Genomic DNA, 27,393 nt, shown 5'->3' on the forward strand with positions numbered 1-27,393 from the left:
AGGACGCTCCGTGGCCTCGGCTGTGCCGCAGGACCATCCGTCTCTCCAACACACTTTCGAGGATCACCAGAGGCGGTTTTCCCACCTGGTGCCCAGCAAGCCCCCCAAATGTGCCTGCTTGGGGCAGTTTCCCAGGCGATTAAACATAGTGACCATGTGACCCAGGATTCCATTTTGCAGGTATTTATCCAAGAAAACAAAGCAGACGTCCCCACAAAAGCCTGTACACGCATGTTCACAGCATTGGGTTTCACAACGGCCAAAAGGTGAACACAATCCAAGTGTCTATCCACAGAGAAATGGACACACACAGTGTGTCCGGCCACACGGGGCAGTGTCCCCCGGCCATGAAAAGGGGGGAGGCGTTGACATCGCCGCGATGCAGACAGGCCTTGAACACAGGCCGCTCAGTGAGAGACGCCAGGCACACGGGGCCACACACTGTGTGATTCCATTTACGTGACCCGTCCAGGGACAGGCACATCCAGACAGGAAGTGGGTGAGTGGATGTCAGGGGCTGGGGAGGGGTGTGGGGTGTGACTGCTGATGGGGACGGTTTTTTTGGGGGTCGATGCAAATGTTCTAGAGTTAGACGGTGGTGGTTGCACAACTCACAACCTGTGAATCTATGTATGTCCCCAAATCACAGAATCTTACACTTTAAACAGGGGGACTTGATGGTATGCAAATTACATTCAATAAAGCTGTTTAAAAAACATGAAAATTGTCTTCGGCTCGAGCCTGTCTTCCCATCCTGCCCAAGAGCGGAGGAGGAGCCAAGCACCACTCATCAGTAGGGAGGGGGTTTTAGAGGTCAGAGAGGCGACCCTGACCCAGATCCTGCAGCTGAGATGCTGGCACGCATCCTGCGTCCCTGGCCACCTCGCCAGTAACTGGCGTTCACTGAGCGCACACTGTGCGTCGGGCCACCTTGCGTGGACGGGGACGTTGTTCCCACGACAGCGACGTGGGTTGTGGGCTGTGTCCCCCACTTGCAGAAAGCTGGGCTTCGGATGCTTTGTTACACAGCTCGGGAAGCCGGGTCGCGACCCGACGCCCACCCCTTGCGTGCTAGGAGGCTGAGGTTGCAGCTCCTCCCAGCCCGCACCGGGACCCGCCCGCACCGCACACCCCGCGCGGGGCGCGACCCCTTTAAGGGTGGTGGGCGGGGAGAGGAAGTGCGCCTCACGGCCTGGGGGCGGGGCCGCGCTCCGACCGGAAGCGGAAGCAGCTGCGCCGCGGTCCCCGCGTCCCGGGGCGTGCGCCCAGGCAATTTCCCTGCGGCCCTGCGTGCCTCCGCGGGGAAACTGAGGCACAGGTGAAGCCAGACGCTGACGGGCGAGCCCGAGGGTGGGTCGGGGTTCGCTGTGCGGGAGGAATGGCCCAGAGGTCGAGAAGGGGGCGCCCGTCAACGCTCCCCTCTTCCGCCTCCAGGGATGGGCTCCAAGGCCAGGAAGCGCGTGGTGCTGCCCACCCGCCCGGCGCCCCCCACGGTGGAGCAGATTCTGGAGGACGTGCGGGGGGCGCCCGCCGAGGACCCCGTCTTCACCTCCCTGGCCCCGGAAGGTACGGGGAGCCCGGGCCGCGCAGGGGAGAGGGTCCCCCGGGACCCCCGCAGCAAGGGCGGGCGGGTGGGGGGAAGCAGACCCTGGCTCCAGCCCCGAATAGCCGGCATGGGGAAACCGTGGGATTGCGAGCGTGGACTGCCGCCCCTTACCTGTGAAGCGGGCCACCTTGTCAGAGTGGCGTCTGCGACGGGAGCTCGCAGCCAAATCCTGCCCACCACCTGGTCTCGTAAGGCCAGGAAGCTAACTAAGAACGCATTTTGCATTTTTTGCCTTTTTTAATTCCGTGGGGAGACTATCTGGATGAATGGAAAGGGCACGAAATCCAGATTCAAACATTTCTTAAATTAAGCACCAGTCAAAAAGTTCTTTGCTTCCTGTGGCCACGTTTCAAGCTCTCGGGCGCTCGTGGCTGCTGTGTTGGACAGCTCCTATGAAGGACTTTTCAGTCACCTCGAAGCGGCGTTTATCCACAGCCTGGGTCCGTCGAGGCTGCTCGAGCCGCAGCTTAAGAATCATGGGCAGGCTGGCCAGCATTCGGAGGGTAGGGAAACTGAGGCACGGGTAGTGGTGGGGCCTCCTCAAGGGAGAGGGTCTTCTCCTTGTGGCCCGTGTTCTCACCTAGGACTGCACCTCCCCCCCCCCTCCCCGCCTCGGCCCCCCGCGTGTGCACTTGCCGTCCCCACCTTGTTACTAAGGCAGGTGGGAAAAAAGCGATCGTTAGTCAAAGAGCAGAGTTTCTAGGGCCCCAGCCAGAGGTTGGGCTCGCAGTTCCAGGTCATGTTGTCCCCGTTGGCACACGGGACCAGGCAGTGGGGAGAGAACCTGGCCATGTCTCCGGGTGACCCTAAAGCTGTGCTTTTTCTGCCCTGCCCATCCCTCTGCCAGGCACACTGTTACTAAGAGCTGGGGTCACCTAGCATCGTGTCCACACTGTCCTGCCTCCCGATGGTGAGGGCTGGGTTTTGCAAGGTTACATGGCCACGGGATCAGTTTTTGGGGGACAGGAGGTTGCATCTTGGGCTTCAAGAGCGGGAATGAGGGCCAGCCTGCTTAGCGGTCCCTTTGTGGGGTCAGCACCCTTTCCAGGAGTGGGTGCCTCCCCCATCACATGTTTTACTCGGAAGGGGTAAATGAGTCTGCTCCTGCCCCCTCCCTGACCAGAGGGCCATGTCCTGTCCCCAGACACTCCAGGCCCCTCCGGGAGGCCTGAGGACCCTGAGGCCCAGTGCGAGCAGCTCTACCAGCAGAGCCGGGCCTACGTGGCTGCCAACCAGCGGCTGCAGCAGGCGGGCGAGGAGCTGAGACGGCGGTGTGAGGACCTCCGGCAAGCTGGCCGCGAGCTGGAGCGGGACGTGGGCCAGGTGAAGCAGGCGGTGCTGCCAGGGGCTGCAGCCGCCTCCTCGGGCTAACCCAGCCCTTGGGCTCGCCCTGAGCCACGCGGGCTCCAGACCCTGGAACTCGTGGTCCTCGCCCTGACACCTGGCTTGGCACATCTCAGACGAGGGCCTTTGGGTCCCAGAAGCCGGGCTCGCCGTGCCAGGGCCCAGCCGCACCCTGGTACCCAGAGGCCCCGGGGACAGAGCCTGCCCAGTGTGTGGTGGCAGCAGGGACAGTGCCCTGTCATCTGCCCCTTGAGGGTCGGGTCAAGCCTTGTGCATGCTGCTCACCCCCCTGGCCTGTCTCCTGGGCCCCAATGGCCGTCAGCCCAGACTGGACGTGGTGTGCGGCCCTGGCCCCCTCCCCTCCCTTTCGCTGGCCCTGCCTCACTGACCACCCATTAGACTCGGCTTATTTCACTGTGAACTGGGGGCCCCAGAAGTTACGCAAAAGGATGGGGTTTGGTCTCTTATTTGCCTCTGTGGCCCTGGCCACGTGAGGAATGATTGCCCAGCAGGGCCTAGCTCTGACCTGGGCCTCCAGTGGTCCCAGGCACCCCAATCTAAGGCGTGGTAATCTCCCAGGGAGCACTTGTCTGTCTGGTTCATGACCGACCTGTTGGCTATGGGATGCGTCAGATGGGAACGCAGGCCCGGGCTTCCATGAAAGGACGAGCCGCTCAGTCACCCACCCCGAGTCATCGGCCATGTCCATTCTGGCAGGACAGGTCCATCGTGGGTGTCCCCACCGAGTCCCTCAGATGAAGTCTCTGCTTCTGCTGGCCACCTGCACAGTGCCTCTGTGAGCTGCTGCTCTGCAGGGGTCTCCGGGAGATCAGGGAAGTGCCGGGACCCTCAGGCAGGGCACTGACACAGGTGACCCCAGCATCCAAGGAGACCTTTGGCCCGAAGAATGGGCGCCTGCCTTGGCCCGAGTGACCCCTGAGGCCCCGGGGACACAAATGTTCAGAAAATGCCACTAGGTTCCAGGTGGGGTAGCGGACACCAAGGCCACCCTGTCCAGGTACCCCTGGACCACCTGGCTTCCTGCCTGGTCCTGGCCTCCAGGTAGGGCCACCTGAGTCTGGGGGACTGCTTCCTTCCCCTGTGTGCCCGCCCCTCCCGAATGCGCTCCTTGTGTGAGCCCTGCAGCCCGACTCCGCCTGTGGCACGTGGACCCAGGGCGGCACCCCCAGCCCACCGCGTCCTTGCCCCGGGAGCGGCCCCGTGGAGCGCGGTGCGACAGCTGTTTATTAAAGGTGCACAGGAGACGCCTGGCCTCGCGCCTTCCTTCCGCCAGACAGAGGCTCTGGGTCGAGTTGGGGCATAGGCTATACATATTTACACGTGTCCTAGAATACTGTAGGGACTCCGGGCAGAGACGCAGGGGGACAGAGGCGGACGGACCAAGACAACCGGGCTGGGCGCTGTGGCCATTGGCCGGGAGACAGATGGGGCGGGGAGGTGAGGTAATGCTGCACTGTGGGCTCTTCGCCCCAAATTCAGCACCCAGCTGGTGGTGGTGTCCCAAGGCCACGGGTAGGGGATGCTTTGGAGGCAGACCGGGTCCCCTCGGTGTGGCCAGGTGGCTGAGCAGCCCCAAGGGGATCAAGGCTTCACGGGAGACATCCTTTGAGTCCTAAGACTAGTCCTCTGACTCCAGGACACCAGGGCCAGGCCACATTGTGAGGTGTGGCTGTGCCTGCGCCACAGGGGGACGGAGAAGCCGGACGTGGACAGGGCACGAGCTCCCTGAGCGTGGCCAAGGTGTACGCTGCCCCCTCAGGCTGGGCTGGACGAGGGGTAGGCAGGACGGGGGCTTCTCCCCCAGTCATGGCGGCTACTGCGTTCGCTGGAGAGGTAGCTCAAGGAGTTCTCCCCACGGCCCACATGGGGAGACTGAGGCACAGGGCACTGGGAGCACTGCCCAGGGGACCTGGGGTGTGTCTGTCGCCTCCTCTCACACTAGGCCATTCTGAGGAGCAGCTGGCTTGAAGCAAGGGCGAGAGTCTGACAGCCCCTGCGCCCAAAAAGGCGTTGAGAATTGCACCCAGTCCCACTCCTTTAGGCTACAGACGGGGATGGGGCCTGACGATTTCTCAGACACGTCTGAGGTCCTCACGCCGTGTGTCCCTGGGAGTCAGCCGTGGGCCTGTGCACAGCCCTGCCCAGCTGTCGTCGCCACGGTCTGCTGCACGGCAGCTTGTCTTTCGGTCACGGGAGGAGCACTTGGTGTGTCCAGCAGCCCCTCTGTCCTGCCTGTGGCCCCTGGCAGAGCCCCGGCACTGTCCGGCAGGACAAGGTGTTCTAGAGTTTGTAACACAACATGACCCAGATGGGCATGCAGCTGCAGCACTGTGTCCACGGGGCTGGGATCGGCATGGCCCACGGGTCCCAGGAGTTGAGCATGGCCCCACCGGAGGAACCGCCCCTGGCTCAGCTCCTGCCTACGTGGGTGGTCCGGCAGTGCGCTTGCTGCCCGTGGGCGGGCACGGGGCTCCTTCTGCACTTCCCGCCGCTCAGGTAGGGGAGGGGAGCCGTGGAGTCTTCGCAGAGTCAGTCTCCCTGACGGCATCGGCTCCCGGGGCGCTCTGGGGCAGCTCTGCAGCGAGGCTGTGTCCGCAGGCCCACGGGCGGAGAGCCGGGCCCCCACAGGAAAGAGCTTGTTGGCTCTCTCTGCGGGAGGGCCTGCACCCGAGGTCCCCAAGCGGCGACACCAGCAGCCCCCGGCACATGGGCAGGGGCGCGGTGGGCCGCCCGCTTCCCGGGCTCCCTGTGCCCTGCGGCTCTCCGCCTCTGCGGGCCCCGCACCGCCTCCGGAGGCTGGAAGCCGGCCCCAGCCGTCTCCGCCGCCGAGCCATCCTGCAGATCTAGGCTTGTGTCGCCATGCGGTGACCCTCGTCCTCCTTGCCACTGCACCTCGCTGCCACAGCCGGTCCAGACCCCGCTCAGCTCCCTGGTCCTCCTCTCCTCTGGCGCGGCCGGCGGTGCCCCCGCACGGGGCCGCGGGGCGGCCCAGACCCGCTGCCTTCGCGCTTCCCTCCTGGCTCCTTGCAGGCAGTTCCCACAGCGCCCCCTCTGCCCTCCAGCCCCTGCTTGGCACCTCCCCCCGCCAGGTCTCAGGGCTCTAGGCTCCCTAGCCAGAGCCGTCAGAGGCGGGGGTGCTGTCTCTCTGGGCTCAGCCACACCCCTCCCACAGCTGGGGCTGAAAGGCAAACAAACGGGCAGAGCTGTCATTAGCTGATTACCGGCCGCTGTGATTACAGGCTTCGGAGCCGGCCCAGCTGCCAGGCGCTCGGTGGCGCCATCCTCCACAGCCCCGTCCCCACCGCAGGCGGGCTCTGTCACCTCCCTTGGCTCCCCCTCTCATGCTGAGGCCTGGGCTCGGGACGCTGGGGGCTGGGAGGGTGGTCTCTGCATGTGGGCAAGGCCTGGACGTGTTCCCTCCCTGAGCCCCCACGGCTCAGAAGCGAGCGTGCGATGGGGTGGGGCTCCGAGGGCAGGACTCCAGTGGGCAGGCAGGTCCCGGACCATTCTCGGGGCAGCCTGAGGGCCCCTGGCTGGAAAGAATGTTCCAGAAGACTGGCTCGGGCTGCTATCCTCAGAGGTCCGCGGGGACAGGGGCTTTCTCCACGGCCGAGTCGGCAGCAGCCGCCACCATGGGGCTGGGCACGTAGTTGAAGGGAGGCACTCGGACCGAGCGGCTGGGGGAACTGTGCCGGCTGGCGGGGAAGCCCCCCGCAGCCACCCCCAGGCCCTCGTGGACGAATGGGGCAGAGGCGGGCGCCTTGGCGGGCCCCGGCCCGTCCACATCGCTGCCGAGGAGGGGCGCGGGGCCGCTGGCCGGGGCCTGCGGGGGCCCCCTGCTCTCCAGGCTTGGGGACGTGCTGGAGTTGGTCTTGGCGGCAGCGAAGTCCTCTGTCTGGACCACGGCGTCACTGGTCTTGCGCTGCAGGGGGCTGCCCGGCCCCTCCGCGGGCGCGGCGCCCACGAGTGGCAGCGCGGTGGCCGGCAGCGTGCTGCGCAGGATGTGCGGCACGTCCTCGTCCCGGATGCGACGCCACGTGCCGCCCGGCACGGCCACCCGGGGTGGCGGCTGGCCCTCCCCGTCGCTGCTGCGGCGGACGGCCTCGGCCGCGGGCCCCGGGGCGGCGCCTTCGGGCCTGCGGGCCACGCTGATGTGGGGCAGCGAGGCGTAGCGCTTGACCGTCTCGGGCTGGGCAGACTGCGAGCGCACGGGCAGGCGGGATGGGCTTTCGGAGCTGGGGCGCCGGGGCGTGGGGAGCCGCTGGGGCGCCGGGGACCGCCGGGGGGCGGTGCGTAGCTCGTCGCAGCGGGAGGAGCAGAGGAAGACGGCGGGCAGCCCGGGCCGGCTGCGGCGGCTCGAGCTGCTCGGGGGGGTGGCGGCGGCACCCTCAGCAGTGGACAGAGCCGACCGGCAGCGGCGCGGCAGGCCGGGTGACTCCTTGATGAAGGTCAGCTGGCGCCGGAAGCCTGCGCGGTCCGACTCGCTGCCGCTGGCGCGGGCCGAGGCCACGCGCACCAGGCCCGAGTGGCTCCCTCGGGCCCCTGGTGCCCCCTCGGCCCCTGCCCGGCCCCTGGGGCCCGGGTCTGGAGCCACCCTGGCCAGGGGCGGTGGCCCCCGCCGGGCGGGCTTTTGCATGAAGGGAATCCGCACGGGCGACTTCTGTGTCTTGTGCTGCTTGGCCAGCAGGGCCCGTGCGGGCGTCCTGGGCACTGGCGAGGCCCCGGGGCTGGGCAAGGACCCGGCTACCCTGGAAGTGGAGGGCGACCGCCTGGGCAGGGCCTGGGCGACAGGGGAGGTCTGGGAGGAGCTGGACGAGGGCGTCTTTGTGAGGCGGGCGGGCGGCGTCGCACTCCTCTGGGGCGGGCTGAGGGCCGCCAGCTCCGAGATCTTGCCGGGCCGGTGCAGGCTCCGAGACCGTTGCCCAGGGCCCGGGACTTTGCTGGGGGCTGCTGGCCGTCCGTGGCTCGGGGGCCCCATCCTGGCGGGCGTGGGGCGGGGGCCGGGGGCCCCTCCGGGCGGGGCGCGTGGGGCCAGGCTGGGCGCGTGCAGCACCGTCCTTCCCCGGAGTGCGGCCGGCGCCCCGGACACCGTCTTCCCAGCGCTGCGTGGCCTCTCGGGGCCGCAGGGTGAGTGGGGACCGCCGCTGCGCTGGGCCGCCGTCGCATTCCACTTCTCCGGCCGCGCGGCGCTGCCCGCCTGGCCCTCTGACCGCGGCCGCGGCCCCCTCCTGCGCAGGGCGGGCTGCAGCGTAGAGCCTGACAGCCCCGATGCCAAGGACAGGATGGAGTCGGACTCGGAAGAGGCCTCGCGGGTGTCTGCCGCCGCCGCTTGGTGCAGCCAGGTGACGATGGAGTTGGCGCCCTCCTGGATGGCGCGCCACTCGACGCTGTCCAGGTCCGAGGCGTGGTCCGACCCCAGGGCCTCTTCGCTGCGTCCCCGTCCCCGTGGCCCCTCTGCTGGCCGCTCTTCCGGGTGGGCCGCTCGGGGCCGGCGACGCCGCGGGCCTGACGCCTGGGGCCGGCGCCTGGGCACAGCCGAGCTGCTACAGCCCCGCAGCAGCTCTGCCTCGGCCCGTGGGCGAGGGGAGCCCCGGCGCCCGGCTCCGGGCCCCACGTCCTGGGTCCCCGCGGGCTCCGGCTCGCCGAGGGAGCTGGCGGAGGAGCTCAGGGAGCAGCAGGGTGGCGTCTCGTCGGCGATGAGCCTGGGCTGTGCCCGGCTGGGCGCTGTGGCCTTGGGCGTGGCCTGCGCCTCCTTCCTGCCAGCCCGGCGTTCCCCCTTGACCGCCCGGGGGATGGCGGATGTGTGCCGGGGGGCCGGTGCCGAGGCCGGTACCACCGGCTCCTCATCTGAGTCGTCGCCACAGAAGCAGTACACAGCCTCCTCGGTGGGCGTGGTGAGGCGCAGGGACGGCAGCGCCCCCTCCGCACGCGCCCGGCCTGCGTGGGGGCCGTCCCTGTCGGCACCGGCACTCGGGGGCCTGCGGGCGGGCCGCCCCAGCCCCGCCCGGCCCCCGCCCGCCCCCTGGGCCGGCTCCGTGCTCTTGCCTGTGCCCCCTCCCTTGTGCCTGTGCCCAGCGGCTGGCCCAGCAGGAGCCACGCGGCCCGCAGGCTTGTGTCCATCTGCACGGGCGCCGGGTGGGTCCCTGGGAGGCTGCAGCGTCTCGTCGCTGAGCGAGGCCGCACTGGAGAAGTTGACCGGCGTGCCCTCGGCCGAGTCGGTGCACGAGTCGTCCTCCCGGGCTGGGGCAGGCACCAGCATGTAGACGGGCACGGGCCGTGCGCGGCGGCCGGACACCAGCGCCGAGGCCACCTTGCGGAGCCGGGCGGGCACGGCCGCGCCCAGGCACTCCCGCAGCAGCTCCAGCTCCTGGTCGGCGGCCGGGGGCCCCTCGGCGCAGCCGCTGGCCTCATCCCGCCGGCGGTGCCCGGCGAAGTGCAGGCCGGGGCCAGCGGCGCTGCCGCTGCCGAGCTCGGGGCAGGCTGGGGGCAGCAGCCGCAGCTCCACGTCCTTCTGCACGTAGTGCTCGTGCAGGGCCAGCGCGCTCAGGCTGGAGGCGCACGAGAAGTTCTCGTCCGGCTTCTCCACGGTGAAGCGCACGCTGCCGGCGTCCAGCTCGGGCGGCAGCCGGCAGCGCTCCCGGCAGTCCGCGATGTCCAGGAAGCGCTTCACGTAGCTCTCCCACTGCAGGCTGAACGGGGTGGCCTCACGCTCGCCGGGCGGGGCAGGGGCCAGCGGCGGCGTCTTGCTGCGGCTGGGCGGCATGGTCTGCCCGGGGCTGTCGGGCAGCTCGCTGGGGCTGACCGTGCCGCTGCCCAGCCCGCTGCACGGGTCGCTGGGGATGGAGCTTGCGATGGACGGGCTCTCGAAGCTGCCCAGCGAGCTCACCGAGCTGCAGCGGCTCAGCACCAGCGGCGTCTCCTGCACGCAGTTCTCCGAGGAGCTGGACGGCGTGGCGTCCTCCACCCCCAGGGCCCGGCCGCGCGAGGGCGCTGGGATGGCCAAGGGCAGGGAGGTGGCCCCTGGCCTGCGCCAGGCCCCGTCCAGCTCCGCCTCGCTGGGGCCTGCCTCCTCCAGTCCCTCCAGGGACGAGTCACTGTCTTCCAGGTCCCCTGCCTCACTGGGGCCCGGGCGGCCGGCCGAGGACAGCGAGGACAGGGAGCTGCAGCGGGACAGGCAGAGCGGCCCGGCCTCTGCCGCCAGCTTCTCCGGCCCCTTGCCCAGGCCTTCCGCGGGCAGCCACGCCGGCTTGCGGGCCCCGGACGCCAGCAGCTCCGGGCCCGCCCTGGCCGCGCCCTCGAGCAGCGGCACGTGCTGGTAGGTGGGCGACAGCTTGATGGTGCGCACTCGCGGGTCGGTGGGCGGGGCCTCCCGGGCTGCGGGCTCGGCCCGGCCGCCGGGCAGGCCGAGGTCAAGCTGGCTGGGCCGTGCCTGGCCACGTGGGGGCCCCTCACGACGCTGGGCCAGCGCGGCCAGCGGGCAGGGCTGCGCATGCTCCCGCGGACCATGCCCGTCGCTCGTGCTGCCGCTGTTGAGGCTGTCGTTGGAGAGGCTGGCGTGGGCCGCCTTCAGCCGCAGCAGCGGGTGCGCTCGGCCACCAGCCTCCCGCCGCCCGCCCTCGGGGCCCCGGCAGGGTGAGCAGGACTGGGCGCGGCCCTCCCTCGCCACCTCCTGCCCAGGGTCCCCGGAGCTGAGGCTAAAGCTGTCGTCGGACGAGGTGTGCAGGGCCGAGATGTCCTCCACCAGCCGGTCGATCCGCGCCACTGCCAGAGCCAGCTTGGCCTTGGCCCTGGCCGCCACGGCCGCCTCCCCGCCAACCTCCTTTTCCGCCTCCAGGCCGCCTCGGCGGGCAGGCGGGGCGCGGGGCAGCGCCTGCCCCTGCAGGAAGGGGCTGCCCAGGAAGAGCGACATCACGGCAGGGCTGGCGGGCTCGGCGGTGGCGGCCACGGCGGCCAGCGAGGGCGCGTCGTCGTCGTCGAAGCAGCCGGAGTCGGAGGCGTAGTCCTGGGCCAGCCCGTCCAGGTGCCGCAGTGGCGGCAGCGGCTTCTTGGCGGCGGCCTCGGCCTCAGCCTCGGGCAGGCCCTGCTTCTCCAGGTGGTCGAGCGCCTGGGCCAGGTGGCGCGCGTCCAGCTCCGCCTCCAGCGCGCGCTGCTTGCGCACGTACAGGCTGGGCGCGCAGGCGCCGGGCGACACGGCGGTGGCCGCTGCCTGGTGCTTGGCGGGCCGGTGGGCCAGCAGGTTGCGCAGGGCCGCGGCACTGCCCATGGCGATCATCTTGTGCTTGGAGTGCACCAGGTTGCGCAGCATGGCCACCGCGCCCAGGTCCCACAGCAGCTCCTGGTCCCGCGGGCTGCGGGCGGACAGGTTCCAGAGCGTGCCGCAGGCGTTGCTCACGATGGTCAGGCTGTGCGAGGTGAGGTGCTGCAGCAGCGTCTGCAGGCAGCCGTGGTCCCGCAGCACCTGCCTGCGGCCGGAGGGGCGTGTCAGGAGGCAGAGGGGCGCGTAGGGCCGGCTGCCCCCTCCATCCCGCAGGGGCGGGGCAGAGCCTGTGCCAGGCCGCAGCCCTGTCCCACCGGGAGGGGGTGGGGGGCGGGAGCCAGGGGTCCGCCTTTAGCAAATGAAGATGGGAGGCCTGGCGGTGCGTCTCAGAGACAGGAATGAACGGTGGGACCAGTCTGTCCCAAATACTGACTGGGGTATCCTTGTGCTAAATTTGCTTACTCGTTAATAAATAAAGCATTTATAAAGTAATACTTATAATACATTAATAATACTTTAAAGTAAAATTTCGTATATCTCAACACATCACATGTGATATTTAGGATAGACTTATACTAAAGATAAATTCTGCTTTAAAAAATGCCAAGTATATTTATTATTAGCATTAGTTAATCAATGTTTTACTTATTTTAATAAAATTTTAGCACAAGTATATCCTATGTGATGTTTCAGATAGACATATACTAAAAAAGAAATGTTATGCATCTCAAAACATTAGAAGCATTATTTATCATTGATATTACCTAGTAAACAGGAAACACTTATTTTAACAAACAGGTATTATTTATTAACATTGTTTAGTAAATGTCTTAATAAGAAAACATATTTGACTCATATTGGTGAGAAAATAATGCACATTTTTATCTCAGTAAGTTAACCTTTAGTATAAGTCTATCCCATGCAACATTTGGCAGAGACTTACACTGAAAGAGAATTAGTCCCTTGGGACAAATCGGGCACATCCCTCACAGGAGGCCCGACAGGCTGCCTCAGCGACAGCTCACAGCAGAGCGGGATCTGCCACCCCCAGCCCCAGCCCGCTCCCGGGGGTCCCAGTGACGGGCGGGGCAGGGGCTGACCTGTAGTCCTCGCGGGTGGCGATGAGGCTGGACACGTTGCGCAGGATGCCCCCGCCGCTCTCGATGATGGCCAGCGAGTTGCTCTGGCACTTGTAGGTGAGCGTGCTCACCAGGAAGCCCAGGGCGCCGTCCACCTGGCAGATGGCCGCCTTGTTCTCCGTGCTGTGGGCCGAGAGGTTCCACAGGGCGCTGAGCACACTCTTCAGGGTGGACTCCTGGGCACGGACGGGAGGGCAGAGGTCAGGGGACCCGCTGGGCACCAGCCCCACCCACTCGGCCCTCCCCACCTAGATGCGACAGAAAGCTGGAGGGAAAGGCCCCCAAGGACGTCTTCAAATAAAAGTGGGAGCCAATCATGTCAGCCCCGACGGGGTCTCCAGGGGCAGTGCCGGGGGCCCCAAGCCGGCTGAAGGCCAACGACCTGCGAGCGAAGTGTTGGGTCCTCTGGCTTGATCTCCTCCAACACGGGGAACTCGCCACCTGCTGCCAGTGTCCCCCGCCCTGTGGCTGGCATCGGACAGCGATGGTGGCGGTGCCCTCTTCCTGGGTGCGTCCCCCTCGCCCCGCCGCACCCGCTGGTGCCTACCTTGGAGGCCCGCAGGACGCACTGCATCAGGGCGGTCATGCTGCCCACCTCCCTCAGCACCTTCTTGCTGTTGATGTCGGCCCTCCAGGACAGGTTGCGCAGGATGCTGGACACCACCTGGGCGGGCGCGGGGCGGGCACGGTGGGCAGGTGCCCCCTCAGCCCCACCCGCGGCGGGCTCCAGACCGGAGGGGATGGCCATCGCCTGTGGGCTCGGGGGCTCCCTCGCAGGGGCCTCGGGCTGGGGGACACTCCCCCCACCCCCGCAAGGCTCTCCCCTCCCCCCCCCACCCCACCACCTCCCCTCCCCCTGTACCTGGTGCAGCTCTTCGCTCTCAGAAGCCAGCTGGGCCACGATGGCCTCCATGCAGCCCCGCCGGGCACACAGTGTGGCCTGCGGGGCGACAGGAGAGTCCCACCATGGCGGGCAGGGGAGGGGGCATGAGGGAGACGCTCCACCTGCCAGCTCCCTCCCTGAGCACCTACTGTGTGGCGGAGCTGGAGCCTCAGCACCCCCATCTTCACCACCATAGCTTAGATGAGGAAACTGAGGCTGAGACGGGCATGAACACCCAGCCTCTCCAGCCCAGAGGCCCCATGCACTGCAGCCGAGTAGCCAAGGGGACAGTGGCCTGCCCATCCGAGTCTAATCCCAGCCCCTCCTCTCACAGCCCCCTCTGGGCCTTAGTCCACCTGCCTGTAAATTGGGGACAACTGTCCCCACCCCTCAGGGCTGTTTCAAGGTCAGGACAAGGTGGAGGGAGGCTCAGACCAAAGGATAGCACTGACCCCGCCCGCCCCGGGCACCTTGTTGGCCACGTCCCCAAAGGTGAGGTTGGTGAGGGTCATGCCGGCGTATCTGCGCAGCGCGAGGTTGAGCGGGTCCCGGGTCATCTTGTGCATCTCATAGTCGACCTGCAGCAACTCTGCCACGGCCTGCAGCCCACCTGTGGGGACATGAGAGTGGGCGTGGCGGGGCTGGGGGCAGGCGGGGCCCCCTCGGCAGCCCCCACCTTCCTCCCAGCCCACACCGCTCCCCTACTTAGTTGCCTTGCCCATCCCGCCCCAGATCAGCTTTCCTCAAGTCCACTTCTGAGGACCAACTCTGAGGACACTTCCTCCAGGCAGCCGGCTGCAGGCCGGCATGGGCTGGCTGGGCCGTGCCTACTGCACCCGGGGCAGGGTGTGGATGGCAGCTGCTCAGGGGGCGCCGAGGCCTGGCACGCAGCCCTCCACGCACTAGGACAGCTGGGTTTTCACTTGACCAAGAGCAGGCAGACGTGGGGGGCGTGGTCAGTGTGAGCAGGGGGGAGGAACGTGACCCGGGCATGAGGCGCCCTTCCTTCACCGAGCCAAAGCCGCGGGTGCTCGCGGTGGCCGGTGCGGTCGGGGCACTCATGTGGCTTCCGGATCTGGGTTTTTACTCGGGTTGGTTGCTGCCTTCCTTGATTTTCTGCACCTTCCTCTGTAAACCCAGCCAGAGGGTAAATCCCCAGCCGGGAAGGGACGACTGAGAAGGGGCGCGCTCCGCACCCCGGCCGCCGACCACAGTGAGACCTGCTCTGAGCCTTCAGTGTTTGGCCGCCTGCCAGGTGAGAAGCCGTATCTTGTTTTGTTACAACTGGAGTAAAACTGAGCACTCGGGTGAGGTTTTTGGCCTTGGGCCTTTCCTTTTTGCACGTTTCTGTGACTTTGACATGAGGAGATGTTGCGATGCTCTGAAACCTACAACTTTGGGAGGTTCCGAAAGCTCGGGTTCTGTGTACTGCGCCGGACCTCTCCCCTTTGCCCTTGGCTTCCCAGCCATCCCCCTGTCTTCTGAGGCCTGCCCAGGGCTGAATGAGGCCCAGAGCCTTGGGCTACGGGGTTGGGGGGGAGGCATGTGGGCAAGGCGAGGGGGCACTCACCCAGCTCGTTCATGGCACGGCGGTATTCCTCGTCAAAAGACAGCTTCATCACCGCACAGGTGGCCTGGCAGATCTGCGGCTCGATGGGGACGGGGCCTGGGGGACCAGGGGACCAGGTCAGAGCCCGCCCAGTCCAGGACTCGGCCCCTGGTGGGTCCCGCCCCTCCCTGCCTTCTCCACCCTAAAGGCTGGTAAAGACCCGTCGCATGCAAATCGCTGCATGCTTGGCACCTAAGGAGGTCCCTCCCTCACCCCGTGCTGGGATGGGGGATGAGGCCATGCTGGGCGCCCAGGACCTTTTACTGGTGCTTTTGTCATAGGATAACTTTTTGATCAGCTGCCAAAACTAGGAATCTCAAAGTCTGCACCCACAACCTGTCCACACATTCACTTGTCTGTTTCTTGAGCTACCCTACACCTAGAGCATTGGTTGCTTGTGGCTGTCCCTCTGCCATTCCGTCATGACAAGGTCAGTACAAGTCCTCAGCTGGCGTGTGGCCCAGAAAAGATGTACAGAAAAGGCCACTGGCCGCGGTCGTCGGGGAGGCCCCGGCTCAGTGCCCGTTGCGCCCCGGGGGTCGGACGAGGCCCACACTCACTGCCGCCCGCACCGCCGTCCTGGGCCCGCAGCCAGTCCCAGCAGGTCTCGCAGTAGGCACGGATCTGCTCCAGCACGTGCAGGACGCGCATCTCCTTGCGCGCCAGGCCCTGGTCTGGCTGGGAGAAGACGATGTTGTGCAGGGCCGCGTTGGCGCGCATGCGCGCGTCCTTGGCTCCTGGCGCCCCGGGGGTCCCGGGGCGGCCCCCAGCTTCGGCCTCTGTGCCGTGCAGGATCTGCAGCAGCAGCGGCAAGCAGCCCGAGCGGCGCATGGCCACGCAGCTCTCAGGAGAGCTGGACATGGCGAGCAGCGTGCGCGCCGTGTCCTCCTGGTCACGCGTCGCCAGCATGGACAGCAACCAGAAGACCACCTCCACCTGGGGGAGCAGGGTGAGGGGAAAGGCAGGGCGGGGAGCCCCATCTCGTTAAACACCTGGCCTCCGCCAGCCTGCCTTTATCCCCAGCCAGGGGCAGCCTCCACACTCTGGGTGATTTGCCCTAAGCACAGTGGGTATCCCATGACCCCTAGTTCAGGAGAACCGCTTCCTCACCCCACCATCGTCACCTCGCACCCCCTACAGGGGCCAAAACACACTCCTGGGGAGATGGATGGGGCTAGTAATTGTGGAGATGCCCCCAGCACATGAGGCCAAATGTCCACCCCACTGGCCTCTTTGGGCGCTCCTGAGGTGCCCCTACGTTGAATCTAGAGGATCCCCCAAACACACAGGACAGGTGTTTCTGCCCAGCTCGCCAGGCCCCAGACCACAGGTTGGCCTCAGTAGCCTCACGTGCCCCGACCCAGCCGGCTGCCACCACCCCGCCCCGCCTCTGGGAGCGCACCTGGACACCCGCTCACCTTGCTGTTGCCCGGCTGAGGGGCACCGTCCCCAGGGTGCGTAGGGACCTCAGTTTCGGGGTCCTCCTCCAATGGCACTGACTTCACCGCCAGCAGGGCCTGCGGGGAGAACACTAGCCTTGGGGGTTCTGCAGGCACCCCGCAAAGTACCCAGGCTGCCGATGCCAACGGAAACTCCCATGTGGACAGGGCGGGGGATCCACCTACGCAGCACTCCGGGCAGGGTTCTCGGGGGTCCCTTGGCTGCCTGGCGCTATCACCACCCCCAGGACCGTGACCCCACGCCTCCCAGTACCTGAGGCTCGGTCTGCTGCACCCGGTCCTGTGCTGACAGCAGTTCCTTGTCGATCTGCTCCAAGCGCGAAGCGCGGATCTAAGGGAGAAAGGCGAACGTCGCGGCTGACCAGCCCCCGTTTTAGCCCCGCCCACTGCTCGCTCCGGACCCCACCCCCGGACTTAACTCCACCTACTTTGTGGTGTGGCCCAACCCACCGTCCAAACCCCACCCCAGGCTCGGACTCCACCTACGCCCTGATTGGGCCCTGCTTTCTGCCTAGACCCCGCCCCATTCTCCTAACCCTGCCCCCCACTTAGGACCCACTCCAGACCCGCCTATTTGCTTATTTGGCCCCACCCCTATTTAGACCCGACCCATCCTTCCAGCTCCGCTCACTCCCTGGTATGGCCCCGCTCACTGACCAAGTCAACGCCCATGGCTCCTTTGGCTTCCTCACTCAGTCAAGCCCACCGATCGCCCCTCGGACTCTGCCCTCTGAGCCCAGCGCAGCCCTTAGCCACCTCTGGCGGCCCCCCCTCTGATTCGCCCATCGGCGCATGGCACCGCCCACCGCCGCACCTGCGCCCGCTGCACCATTTCGTCCGAGGTGCCGAAACGCTCCTCCATCAGCGAGCGGATGTGCTGGGCCTCGAACTCCAGCTGCTGCCGGATCAGGTCCATCTGCATGGAGAACTGCTGGGAGGGGTGGAGGGGCCGCGGTGAAAGGGCGCCGGGGCCGGGGGCCGCCCCGCCGCTCCCCTCGCCCGCGGCAGGGCGCAGCCGCCGCACCCCCGCGGAACTCACTGTCTCCACGTGCGGCAGCTCGTCCAGGCGCTTGGACAAGCCCTGCAGCTGGGAGTAGTACCAGAGCTTCTCCTTCTCCTCCTTCTCAATCTCATTCAACAGAAAACACCTGGGGGAAGCGCAGCTAGGTGGGCCCAGGCTCGCAGACCGGGCGCCATGGGTGCGTGTGGCGGTTTATTTTGATTTTTGTAATCGCTTGTTGGGTGCCTAGCGTGTGTCAGGTTCAAGAGGCAGCGTGGCAAAGTCTTGCCCTTGGTGCTCCCCTGCACTAGAGGTGGGTGGGTCGGGCACAGAAAGTTAATTAAAAAGAAAAGGCAGTTCCTTTGTAAACTCCAGTCGGCAGAGAAGGACCCTGAAGGCGCTGTTCTGCCCCTAGCAGCTCTGACACGGGCTGATCTCCCTCCGGCCCACACTGAGGCGGCTGCAGGCTTGGGCTGCTCCGCTGCAGCCGCCTCCCTCTTAACGCGCTGTGGGCAGACACTGCCCTTCCTCCCCATTCTCCAAAGCCGAAGTCTGCGGCTGGCAGAGGCTACAGCATGGGTCCCCAACCCGTGGGCCGCACACTGGTGCCGGTCCGTGGCCTGTTAGGAGCCGCACCGCACCGCGGGAGATGAAGCTTCGTCTGTGTGTGCAGCCAGCTGCTCCCCAGCGCTAGCATCACCGCCTCAGCTCCACCTCTGATCCTCAGGCATTAGAATCTCATGGGAGCACCGGTCCCTGGTGCCAAAAAGGTTGGGGACCGCCGGGCTAGAGGGCTTGCCTGAGGTCACACAGCAGCAGAGCAGGGACCTAACTCGAGGCCTGTCTGGAACTGCCCCATCTGACCCCACATGACCCAGCTAAGCTGAGACCCTGCCTTCCGCTCTGCTGGCCGCCGGCCCAGCTTTCCTGGGCCACAGACCTCTCTCCACAAAGGCTGCCTTGAGCCCCTCTGGCTCCAAGCCCAACACTGAGCCCTGGCACTGGGCACAGCCTTGTCCCTGACGATGCCTGGGTGTCGGGGACCCCTGGGGACGTCCCCTAAGACTCCTGCCTTCTGCTAGGAACACCCCCCTCCCTTTTGTCCTCCAGCTAAGGTCAGCTGTGCTAGGATAGGGGCGCCAAGAGAGGCAGAAAGCCAGAGCCCAAAGCGGCAGCTCCCAGGTGGGCGGGGCTGACCCAGTGGGTGGAACCGCGCTGGCGGTGGACCAGTCAAAGGGCGGAGGAGGATGCTGGGGGTGGAGTCTGGCTGGCGCTGGGCTACATGACAGCGGCCAGCGGTCAGTTTCCCCCCTGTCTCACCGTTCCCTGTCCAGTTCCTCCAGCAGCCGAATGGTGGCACGGCTCAGCTCCCCAAAACCGTCTTTGGAGGGCCCGGAGCCATGGACTGGGCTTCCCTCGGGGGTCCGGGCAGCGGGCTCAGGGCCCAAGGCGGGGGGCTGGAACTTCAGGTTGTACAGGCTGGTAATGTCCACCTGCAGGGCTGGATGGGAGTGGAGGGAGAGGGGACGGTCAGCACCCCCTCGCCCCTCCTCCTCCCGGCTCTCTGTGGGAGCGGACGGGGTCGCCCCAGTGTGCAAAGGGGGCCCCCAGCCCGGCCCCTCACCTTTCAGCTGCTCTAGCACCTCGGTCTGCCCGGAGGACACCAGCATTCGGGCCTCTTGCTCCAGCTTGCCCTGCAAGTGCTTCAGGACCTCCTGGAGGTGGGGGCAGGGCACAGTGCGAGTTGGCATGGTCACTGTCCCGGGCTGCCCCAGGCCCTGCCTGTCCATCCATCTCTGGGATCCGGCGCCCTGGCGTTTGTCCCTGTCCTCCGCCCAGCCCCCTGCCACACCTTCATGCCGGACGTCTCCGTCTCCAGCTTGGACAGGTGGCTTGAGTTGTCTCGCAGCTCCTGCCTCAGGTGACTGTTCTCGGCCTTCAAGGCCTCCACCTGCCGCACCAGCTGCTCGTAGGGCGCCACAGAGCTCGTCATCTTCAGCTCCTGCAGCTCCTGAGACCACAGGTCAGAGCATTCCCAGAGGCTCTGAGGAGGGGGCAGCCTGGGACCGAAGCCTGAGCCCTCCCACCTAACCCCGGGGCTGGACCCCGGGTCGGGGAGGCCGGCATGCACTGCCGCAGGCAGGACAGTGCTGGCCCCGGGAACCTGGGGGACAGACGGCATGGCAGAGGGAGTGACAGACACAGGCAGGAACAACGGGAGACAGAGGCAGAGCCGTCAGGTGAGTGTTCAGACAGGCAGACATCCCAATCGCCCAACTGATCTACAGACAGACACAGACGTCCACACTCACAGCTGGGCTGCCAGACACAGGTGCTCGTCCGATGGCCAGAGTCAGACAGATGGACAGCCGAGACCCTGGCAGTCTAACCCAGCAGACGGACTGGCCAGCCCGGTGCCACCAGACGCACAGACACACTCACGGCCAGAGAGAGAGACAGGTGGACAGCCGAGCCCCTCCCCTGCAGCAGTGCCGCTGCCCAAGGCGGGGGGGCAGGGGGGGGGGACAGCCCACCAGCAGGCCCAGCAGATGAACAATAAGAATGTCATGAATGTTTTCAGAAACCATGGACAGGCTGCTGGTGGGGCCGCAGACTGACACCAGCCCACCTTGCGCCCCCTGGGAGTGCAGAACCTGGAAGCTCTGCAGCCTCCACACCCCCTCCGCCAGCGCGGGGCCCGGTAGCTACCTCTGTGGACCAGCAGCCCCGCGGTCAGCCCTCTGCGAGCCCCCGCGGCCCCTGGCGCACCGTGCCCAGTCCCTGGGCTCTGCCATTGCTGCCGGCTTCTTTGTGTGTCTAGCTGTCCTTCCTCCCTCTGGCCCAGCCGGCCGCCCTCCGTCCAGCTGGCCAGAGCCTCCCCCGGGAGCTGGGCACTCCTGCCGAGCCGCCCCGCCCCCGGCGCCCCTTCCCTCTTTGTTTCCTTCCCGCCAGCACTCCCCCTCCCGCCTCCTTTGTCTGAAGTGCACCAATGGCAGCCCATCCCCTCCGCCACCTCCCCCTAAGGGCCCCTCCTCCTGCCCACCTGAGCCCCCTCCCAAAATCAGACAACACTCCCCTTCCCACAGGGGGCACCCCTTCTTCCCCCTCCCTCCCCAACCTGGCCACACTCATTCATTCACCTGCTCATTTATTTTCCTCTCTCCTACCCTGAGATGGCCCCCACCCACCCTGGGGTCGCTGAGGACACAGCCAGGCTGGAGTAGGGGTAGGGGACTGGCCCCAAGTGGGGGATGTGTCAGGCCATCCTAATGGGCTCAGAGGACCTAGCGCATGCCTGGCTCTGTCATCTGGCTTCCTTGTCACAGCCACGGGTCTTGGGGGCCACCATTAGGTTGTTCCCAGATGACAAAATTGACCCTGGGGCTCAGACAAGGCATGGCTGGGACCCAGAAGTCCAGGCAGTGCAGGAGGCACACAGGACCCACCCCCTCTGCGGGCCTCGGTTTGCCTATCTGAGGAGTTAGGGCGACTCGGTCTGCCAGGCTGTCTTGTGGGCTGATGTGAGGGTCAGCAGGGCCACTGGTCGCTGAGCGAACACAAGTCACAGGGCAGAGGGGACAGTCGGAATGGAAGACGGCGTGTCAGGTGGCGGAGGCCAGCTGCTTGGGGACCACAGCCTTCACCTACCACCCCAGTAGTGATCCTGCTCCGGGCTCAGTCAGGGGTCCCAGCTGGGGATCAGGCCCAGGGTTGTGACCAGATCCCTGGGGTCTGGCTGGAGGCTGTGTACTGGCTGGGGTCGCCGCACTGTGCACAGTCAGGGGGAGCGCTAGGTGAAGCGCAGACCCCTGCGTGCCCCTCCCAGCCCCCAAACCCAGGCCCCCTTCTTTAGCCCCCTTCGCCTGCTCCCGATACCTGGCAGTCAGTCCTATGTCCTCATGGGATGGAGCCTGGCAGCAGGGCCGCCCCCAGGGCTGCCCCTCATTCCAGCCTGGCATCCCAACTCCACACACTCACCAGCCCCTCAAAGCTCCACCCAGCCGGACCCTCTGTCCCCCAGCTCCCCACACTCCTGTCGGGACAGCCTCGCGGCCTCCCACAGTCCACTCCTCACGCCCGGATGAAGGAAACTGTGCCTCCTGCCGCCACACGCCCCGGTGCCCTCAGCACGAGACCCGAGTCCTCCAAGACCCCTCAGGCCTTTGCACACGCGGTCCTCCTACCTGGAACACCTTTCCTGACTCCTGCCATCCCAAACCCCCAGATGGCATCGGGGACCTCCTGGGGACTCCCCGAGATAGTCCCATGACCAAAGGAAAAACACCAATAGCTGGAGGTTCCAGGGGAGGCGCAGGTGTAGCCCAAAGGGGCCCCTCTCTTTCCTTCAATCCAGATGCCCACTTCATAGAGAGGTGCAGCGCCCCACCCCCAGGCACTCAGCAGGCCTGCTCGCAGACTCGGGGCGGTCCGGGTATTGAAGCCTGTGAGTGGGTGTGTGAGTGGGACAGGCGCCCACCCCCCTGGGACTCGGTTTCTCTTTCGGTCCACCCTGGAGAAACGGAGGCTCCAGAGTGTGTGCGGACCTGTGTGGCAGAGAAGGGGTGGGGGTAGAGACCCCCTGCAGAGGTGGAGGCCGCGCCCCCTGTCCTCCACCCGGGAGAGCGCGCCCCTTACTTTATCTCACTCTGGCTGGGCTGGGGGAGGCGCCACGGGCTGGGTCCTGGTCCCACGGCGCAGCTCGGCGGCTCCGCCCTAGATCCCGGCGCCCCTGGGCCAGGGCGGCCGCGGGGCGCGGGCTCCGGGGCTCCGGGGTCTCGGCTGTGCCGGCAAGGGGCTCCGGAGCGGACAAAGCCCGGTGCAGGCCTGGCAGGCAACACCGCGGCTCAGGGCGCTGGGCGAGACCACCGCTAGCGGGGGAGGATGCGGGATGCAGGCGCTGCGGCCAATGGAAGCGCGGGAAGACGGGCTGGTGCCATGGCAACAGCCAATGGCGGTCCGGGGCGGGGCCCGGCGGCCGCCGCCAGGCATGGGCCTTCGCGACGGTTCAGGGACTGCGTGTGCGGTGGGTGAAGCGCCCCCACCCCGTCCCCGAGGACAAGGACCCCGTGTCCCCCACTTCATTTCGCGGTGAAACGCCTCTTAGAACCTCCTGCGGCTGGATCTGCAGAATTTGCGTTAAAACATCCAGCCTTGGGTGTTACATCAGAATCTTGTGGGGCCGGGTGGGGTGTGGGAAGCTCCCACGGTCGGGGCAGGGGCAGCGGCCTGGTCAGCCCCCTCCCCTAGGATCCCGCCTGGCCTTGTGCCGATGGGTCAGGGTGGGACAGGGTTCCGGATCCGGGCTGGACGCCCTCCCCTCTTCGGAGTCCTGGCTGGTGGAGGAGGGGGAAGCACTGAGATCGGGCAGGCAAACCGGGGAGCCCCTGGGATCCTGCATTTCCCTTCTCTCTCCTTGTCTCTCTGGCAGAGCCTCAGCTCCCCCATGGGCATCTGCTGTGACTCTGTGTACCCCCACACCCCTCAATCCCTCTCAGTCTCTGTCTCTGCCTATTATTGTGCCCTAATTCACCCTCACAGAAGGGGAGCCAGAAGAGGGGCGGCCTGGGGTCCCAGGATTATACATCTCCAGATGCTCACTGGGTCCCCGGAGGCCCCCTGGGGGGTTAACCCCCAGGACCGGAACCTGCAGCGGCTGCCCAATCTTCCTGCTGCTGGCACGTGCACCACCTCGAAGGACAAAGGACGGGGAAGGCGGCAACGGGCCCGGGAGACAAAGGTGTGGGGCCTACCTCTGTCTTTTCCCAGCTCGAGGGTCCGAGGTACATTGTTCACCTAACCCTCACTTTCCCCTTCTGTCAAGGGGTGAGGGGGCTCCTGCAGGCTTTGCGAAGGCTGGTGTCAGGGACAACAGGACAGGCAGCCAGGGGCACAGGACCACACTGTTTCTGGTTAGGTCAACTGCAGGAGGCCCTGTGTGCTGTCCTGGGCCAACAATGCCGGAGACCCCAGGGGACTTGGGTCTGATGTCCTAGAACCTCCAGAGCTGGACACAGCAGTCCCCCGGACTGTGGAGTCGAAGCATCGGTGTGTGGGCAGAGGGTCCCCTTCTGGAGGCTGGCAAGGCTGCCCTGAGAGGGGGTGCCGGTGCTGGGCCTCCCCAGGATGAATAAGAGTTGGCCGCAGGACCGGTTAGGGGGGCGGGGGAGGCATTCCGGTCTGAGGGAACAGCACGTGTAGTGCGTGGAGCTCTGAGAGACTAGTGCCCATCCAGGGCACATGAACTTCTGGTGACGCCGGGGTGTACAGGGGCGGTGGGGCTGGGCTGGGGGATTCACGAGGGGCTTAGAGCAGGGCAACTGGGCAAAGCAGTAACAGAGGCGGGGAGGGGCCGAGCCCAGGGCCCTGGCCACAGCTCCGCCTGCCTTCCTCGTATGACCCTGGGCATGTCCCTCTCTAGCCTCAGTTTTCCGTTTTGTTCACTGGAAGGTGGCTTGGAGAATCCCTGCCCCCACCTCCCATGGAACTAAGTCACACGTCCCCACCCAGTCTCAGGTGCCACTGCTCCCAGGCCCGTCTCAGCCAGAGCCTGGGAGCCAGCAAGGGCTTAAGGGGGTCTTCTGGCCAGCCCTGTCCTCATGCACAGGGGAAACTGCTGCTCCGGCCAAGGACACATCACTCGAGTTCCTACATGCATCCCACTGGGCCCTACACCTCTGTCCCTCACCCATCTGGGTGCGGCCGGGGCCCAGAAGGCTGAGGGTACATGGGGGCTGAGACTGCAGCGCAGGATGCCCTTGTTTGCAACTCTCTGCAACAGCGCGTCCCTGACACCCCAAGTCCTTGACCCTGCAAATACCTGAGCCACGGGCAGACTCAGGCACCTCTGGAATTTCTAAAAACGCAAGAGCGTTGGGAACCCTCGTAGCCCCCTAACACCTCAAATTCGATCTCGAGGGGCTGAGAGGGTCCCTCACTGCCCAGTGCCCTGGCCTGGCGAGCGGGGCCCCTTTCGAGCCCCCACCCCACCGCTGCTGAGTTCTGGAGGAGGAGGATGAATTAAGGGGCTCACTTCTTCCCCCTCCAATCCCACCCAGCACATGGCCTGGCACAAAGCAGGGTCACTCATGAAGCAAATCTGTGCCTTCTGAACGTGACCTCGGTGTCTCTTCCCCCTTCACGCCCCATCCTTCCCCACTGAGCCTCTCCACTGCACCAGGTCCTAGGGGGAGAACCAGGGGCGTCCCCCACTCGGAGCTGGGTAGGGGGCAGAGGGAAGCAGAGGAGCACCAGGTTATCAGGCAACCACAGACGGGGTGAGGGCCCAGTGACTGCCGCTGCAGGTGGGGGTGGGGTGGGGCTGGCCGACCCGGGGCGGGTCGCCTGACCAGGGTCCTGGACCTCATTTTCCCGGGCGGGGATGGGGCGGGCGCGCAGCCACGTCAGCACCGCGGACAGCTCCCTATGGCCGCCGAGCCGCATCCTCTAAGTGCGCCTACGCCCGGAGTACTCCGGCTCCGGCCCTGCTCGGGGCGTGACCTTGGGCTTTCCGCTGCACCCCAGCCTCAGTTTCCTCTTGTAGGGGTGTCACAGCCCAGGACTCGGAACGACAACAGAGGCCGGCGAAATGCTCGGGCCGCGTGAGATGGACACAAATACGAAGAACATCAGCGTCGGAGAACTTCGGGGTCGACCCTACACTAGGCGCCTAGAAAGGGAAACTGAGGCCCGCAGAGAGGCAGGGCGTGGCCCGGACCCCCATCTCAAGCCTATGCAGGACCGAGCCCAGGCACAGCGCCCTCCACCGCAGCGCCTACCGCCCCAGCCCGTGTTCCCATCTGCGCACTTGGGTCGGGGTCTGAGGAGGGTCTCTGAGGCCGAGGGCTGGGCCCGGCGAGGCCGCGCTTGCGCAGAACCAGGAGAGGGGGGTCGCTGCGTCGCGGCTGAGGGGCTCTCAGCCGGCCAAAAGGCTGAGGCGGTTTCCCTGGCAACGGTCTCCACGGCGACTGGGCGAGACCCCAGACCCGTCAAGTCTTCGGGCCCGTGCCCGTGCGCTCCCAGCCTCCGAAACCTCTGTCCCCACGGTCCGCGCCCCTCAGCTGCTCCCAGGGCTGGACCGTCCCCCACCCCAGCAACTGGGACCCCAGCAACCTACCTGGTCCCCAAAGAAGGCTGAGTGCAGTAGGCTCAGCAGCCCCAAGAGCCCCATGGAGCCGCGGCCGCCTCGGACCAGCCCGCGCCCCGCCCTCGGCCGCGGGGTGGGGGCGGCTGGCACTCCCTGCGCCTGCGCGGAGGGGGCGGGGAGGGTCACTCTGCAGGCCAGAATGGAGACTCCTCCCGGAAGGGGGCGAACGAGGGGGTCTGGGGGACTTGGAAGGGGCGGGGGAATGGAGTGTCGCAGGACTGATGACCTGGGTGGGGAGGAGGGAGGAGCAAGGGGATCCCGAGGGAGCGGGGGGGGGGGGCGGGGGGGCGGTTGAGCAGAGTGAGCAAAGAGGGGCAGGGGTCAGACGGGGTTGGGGAACCCTTGAGAGGTGGGGAGGGGTCCGGTGTGGGGAAGGGGGAACCTGGGGAGGAGGGGTCCCGCGGGAATGGAGATCTCAGAGGGAGGCGCTGCCCTGCGGCAGTAGTCATCTGCCCGCTTGGACAGTGTCCTGCAGAAGCCCGGGCACCTCGTCCGAGGCCGCCCAGGCCGGGGCTGAGCGCTCCGTTCCTTAGTCATTCCGCAAACACTGGCTGCGTGCCTGCTGTTTGCCGAGCCCTGAGCTGGGCACTGGGCATGGAAGGGGCTGATGCGGTGGCAACACACCTAAACACTCATGTCATGTAAACAGTCATGTGACAGACGTTTATTAAGCACTTACTGTGTGCTGGGCCCTGTGCGATGAACAAAGAAGCACCCCTGCACGTGGGACACCGACATCGAGGGGAGGGGTGGACGGCGAACAGGAGCACACCGTGTTCCTGCTGAGCGCTGAGGAGACAGCGGAGAGGGGGGGCGTCGAGGCTGCTTGGACGAGCATTTGGACAGAGACCGGAGTGATGACACACGTGGGAAGAACGTCCTGGCAGAAGGAACACCCAGCGCAAAGAGAGGGGGCACGTCGTGCAGGGTCTCGAGGGCGCGGGGGGACTTGGGCTTTTACCCCAAAGGACATGGTAGCCACAGAGGACGGTGGGCAGAGTAGGACGTGCCGACTTGGTGCTCACTGGCGCCCTCTGGTGGCTTCCAGAGGACGGGCTGTGGGGTACGAGGGTCAAACCTGGCTCAGGTGCTCACAAGCGCCCTCTGGTGGCTGCCTTGAAGAACGGACCGTGGGCGGTGCCGGGAAATCAGGGCGGAGGGCACTGCTCTGGCCGGGGAGGGATGGTGGGGGTCGCGAAGAGGAGTTATTGTGAACTGTGCTAAGTCCTGGGAAGGCAAAAACAAGCGGCAAGAAGAGAAAGGAGACGCTACTTTGGTCGGGATGGTGCGGGCAGGCCTCCGCGAGCAGGTGCCACGCATTCATGAAAAGGGCGTCTTGGCAGGGGGTACAGTCCAAGTAAAGGCTTTGAGGTGGGACAAGCTGGGAGAGTCTGGAGAGCAGCGGGGAGACGTGCGAGGTGGGCGAGGAGAGGAGGGGTGCGCAGGCAGGGCTTCCTGGGTCATGCGAGGAATGTGGGAGTTTTCAATGAAGGCTTAAAAGATGACACACCGTAGGGGAGATTTTTAAAAAATTTATTTCAAATTAATGTCCAGATGGGAGACGATGGAGGCCTGGCCAGGGTGACAGCAGTGCGGGCGGTGGGAAGTGGCTGGGTCCAGGACAGGTTCTGAAGGCAGCTGATGACTGAAAGGCGGGGCGGGGGGGGGGGCGGGGAAGCTGCCTGACCGAGATGGAGATGGGGCGGGGCAGGTTTGGGGAACGTAGCCCGGGAGAGAGACCAGAGGGGCACACTGGGGAGGGGCTGGACGGATAGGTGGAAATGTGGCCGGAAGGTCTGAAGGCAGGGCGCGGGCTCTAAGAGGGGGGAGGGGCCGTGTGGTGAGACATCCGGGGTTCAAAGACTCCTCCCCGCCCCCTGGACTCCCCGAAAGTACTCCTGGACTAGGGCGTCACCTGGTGGCGGGCGCCC

At 66.2% G+C, this 27,393-nt stretch overlaps 2 protein-coding genes across 5 annotated transcripts; one reads left to right on the plus strand and one right to left on the minus strand.

Annotated features, from left to right (window-relative positions):
* The first annotated feature begins 1,221 nt into the window (after positions 1-1,221).
* CUNH19orf25 (chromosome unknown C19orf25 homolog) lies at positions 1,222-4,215 on the plus strand. 2 transcript variants are annotated; one of them, XM_016126659.2, is made up of 3 exons: positions 1,222-1,350; positions 1,435-1,566; positions 2,751-4,215. In XM_016126659.2, exons 2-3 carry the CDS (start codon positions 1,437-1,439, stop codon positions 2,975-2,977), a joined length of 357 nt encoding a protein of 118 aa, XP_015982145.1. In that variant the 5' UTR covers positions 1,222-1,350; positions 1,435-1,436; the 3' UTR covers positions 2,978-4,215. The 2 variants fall into 2 exon arrangements, with proteins under 2 accessions (XP_015982145.1, XP_036090113.1); XM_036234220.1 differs by having other exon boundaries at positions 1,222-1,318.
* A 2,330-nt stretch (positions 4,216-6,545) lies between these two features.
* On the minus strand, positions 6,546-25,512 carry APC2 (APC regulator of WNT signaling pathway 2). Of its 3 annotated transcripts, none has more exons than XM_036234217.1 (15): positions 25,433-25,512; positions 19,172-19,330; positions 18,944-19,034; positions 18,640-18,820; positions 17,359-17,467; positions 17,134-17,250; positions 16,573-16,650; positions 16,278-16,376; positions 15,420-15,795; positions 14,821-14,916; positions 13,721-13,860; positions 13,230-13,307; positions 12,915-13,031; positions 12,329-12,543; positions 6,546-11,433 (listed from the first exon to the last, which is right to left on the minus strand). In XM_036234217.1, exons 1-15 carry the CDS (start codon positions 25,484-25,486, stop codon positions 6,546-6,548), a joined length of 6,798 nt encoding a protein of 2,265 aa, XP_036090110.1. In that variant the 5' UTR covers positions 25,487-25,512. The 3 variants fall into 3 exon arrangements, with proteins under 3 accessions (XP_036090110.1, XP_036090111.1, XP_036090112.1); XM_036234218.1 differs by lacking the exon at positions 25,433-25,512 and adding an exon at positions 21,955-22,355; XM_036234219.1 differs by lacking the exon at positions 25,433-25,512 and adding an exon at positions 20,029-20,205.
* Positions 25,513-27,393: the final 1,881 nt, after the last annotated feature.

The sequence above is a fragment of the Rousettus aegyptiacus genome, unplaced genomic scaffold (assembly GCF_014176215.1).
Source record: "Rousettus aegyptiacus isolate mRouAeg1 unplaced genomic scaffold, mRouAeg1.p scaffold_m13_p_16, whole genome shotgun sequence".
Taxonomy (NCBI): Eukaryota; Metazoa; Chordata; class Mammalia; order Chiroptera; family Pteropodidae; genus Rousettus; species Rousettus aegyptiacus.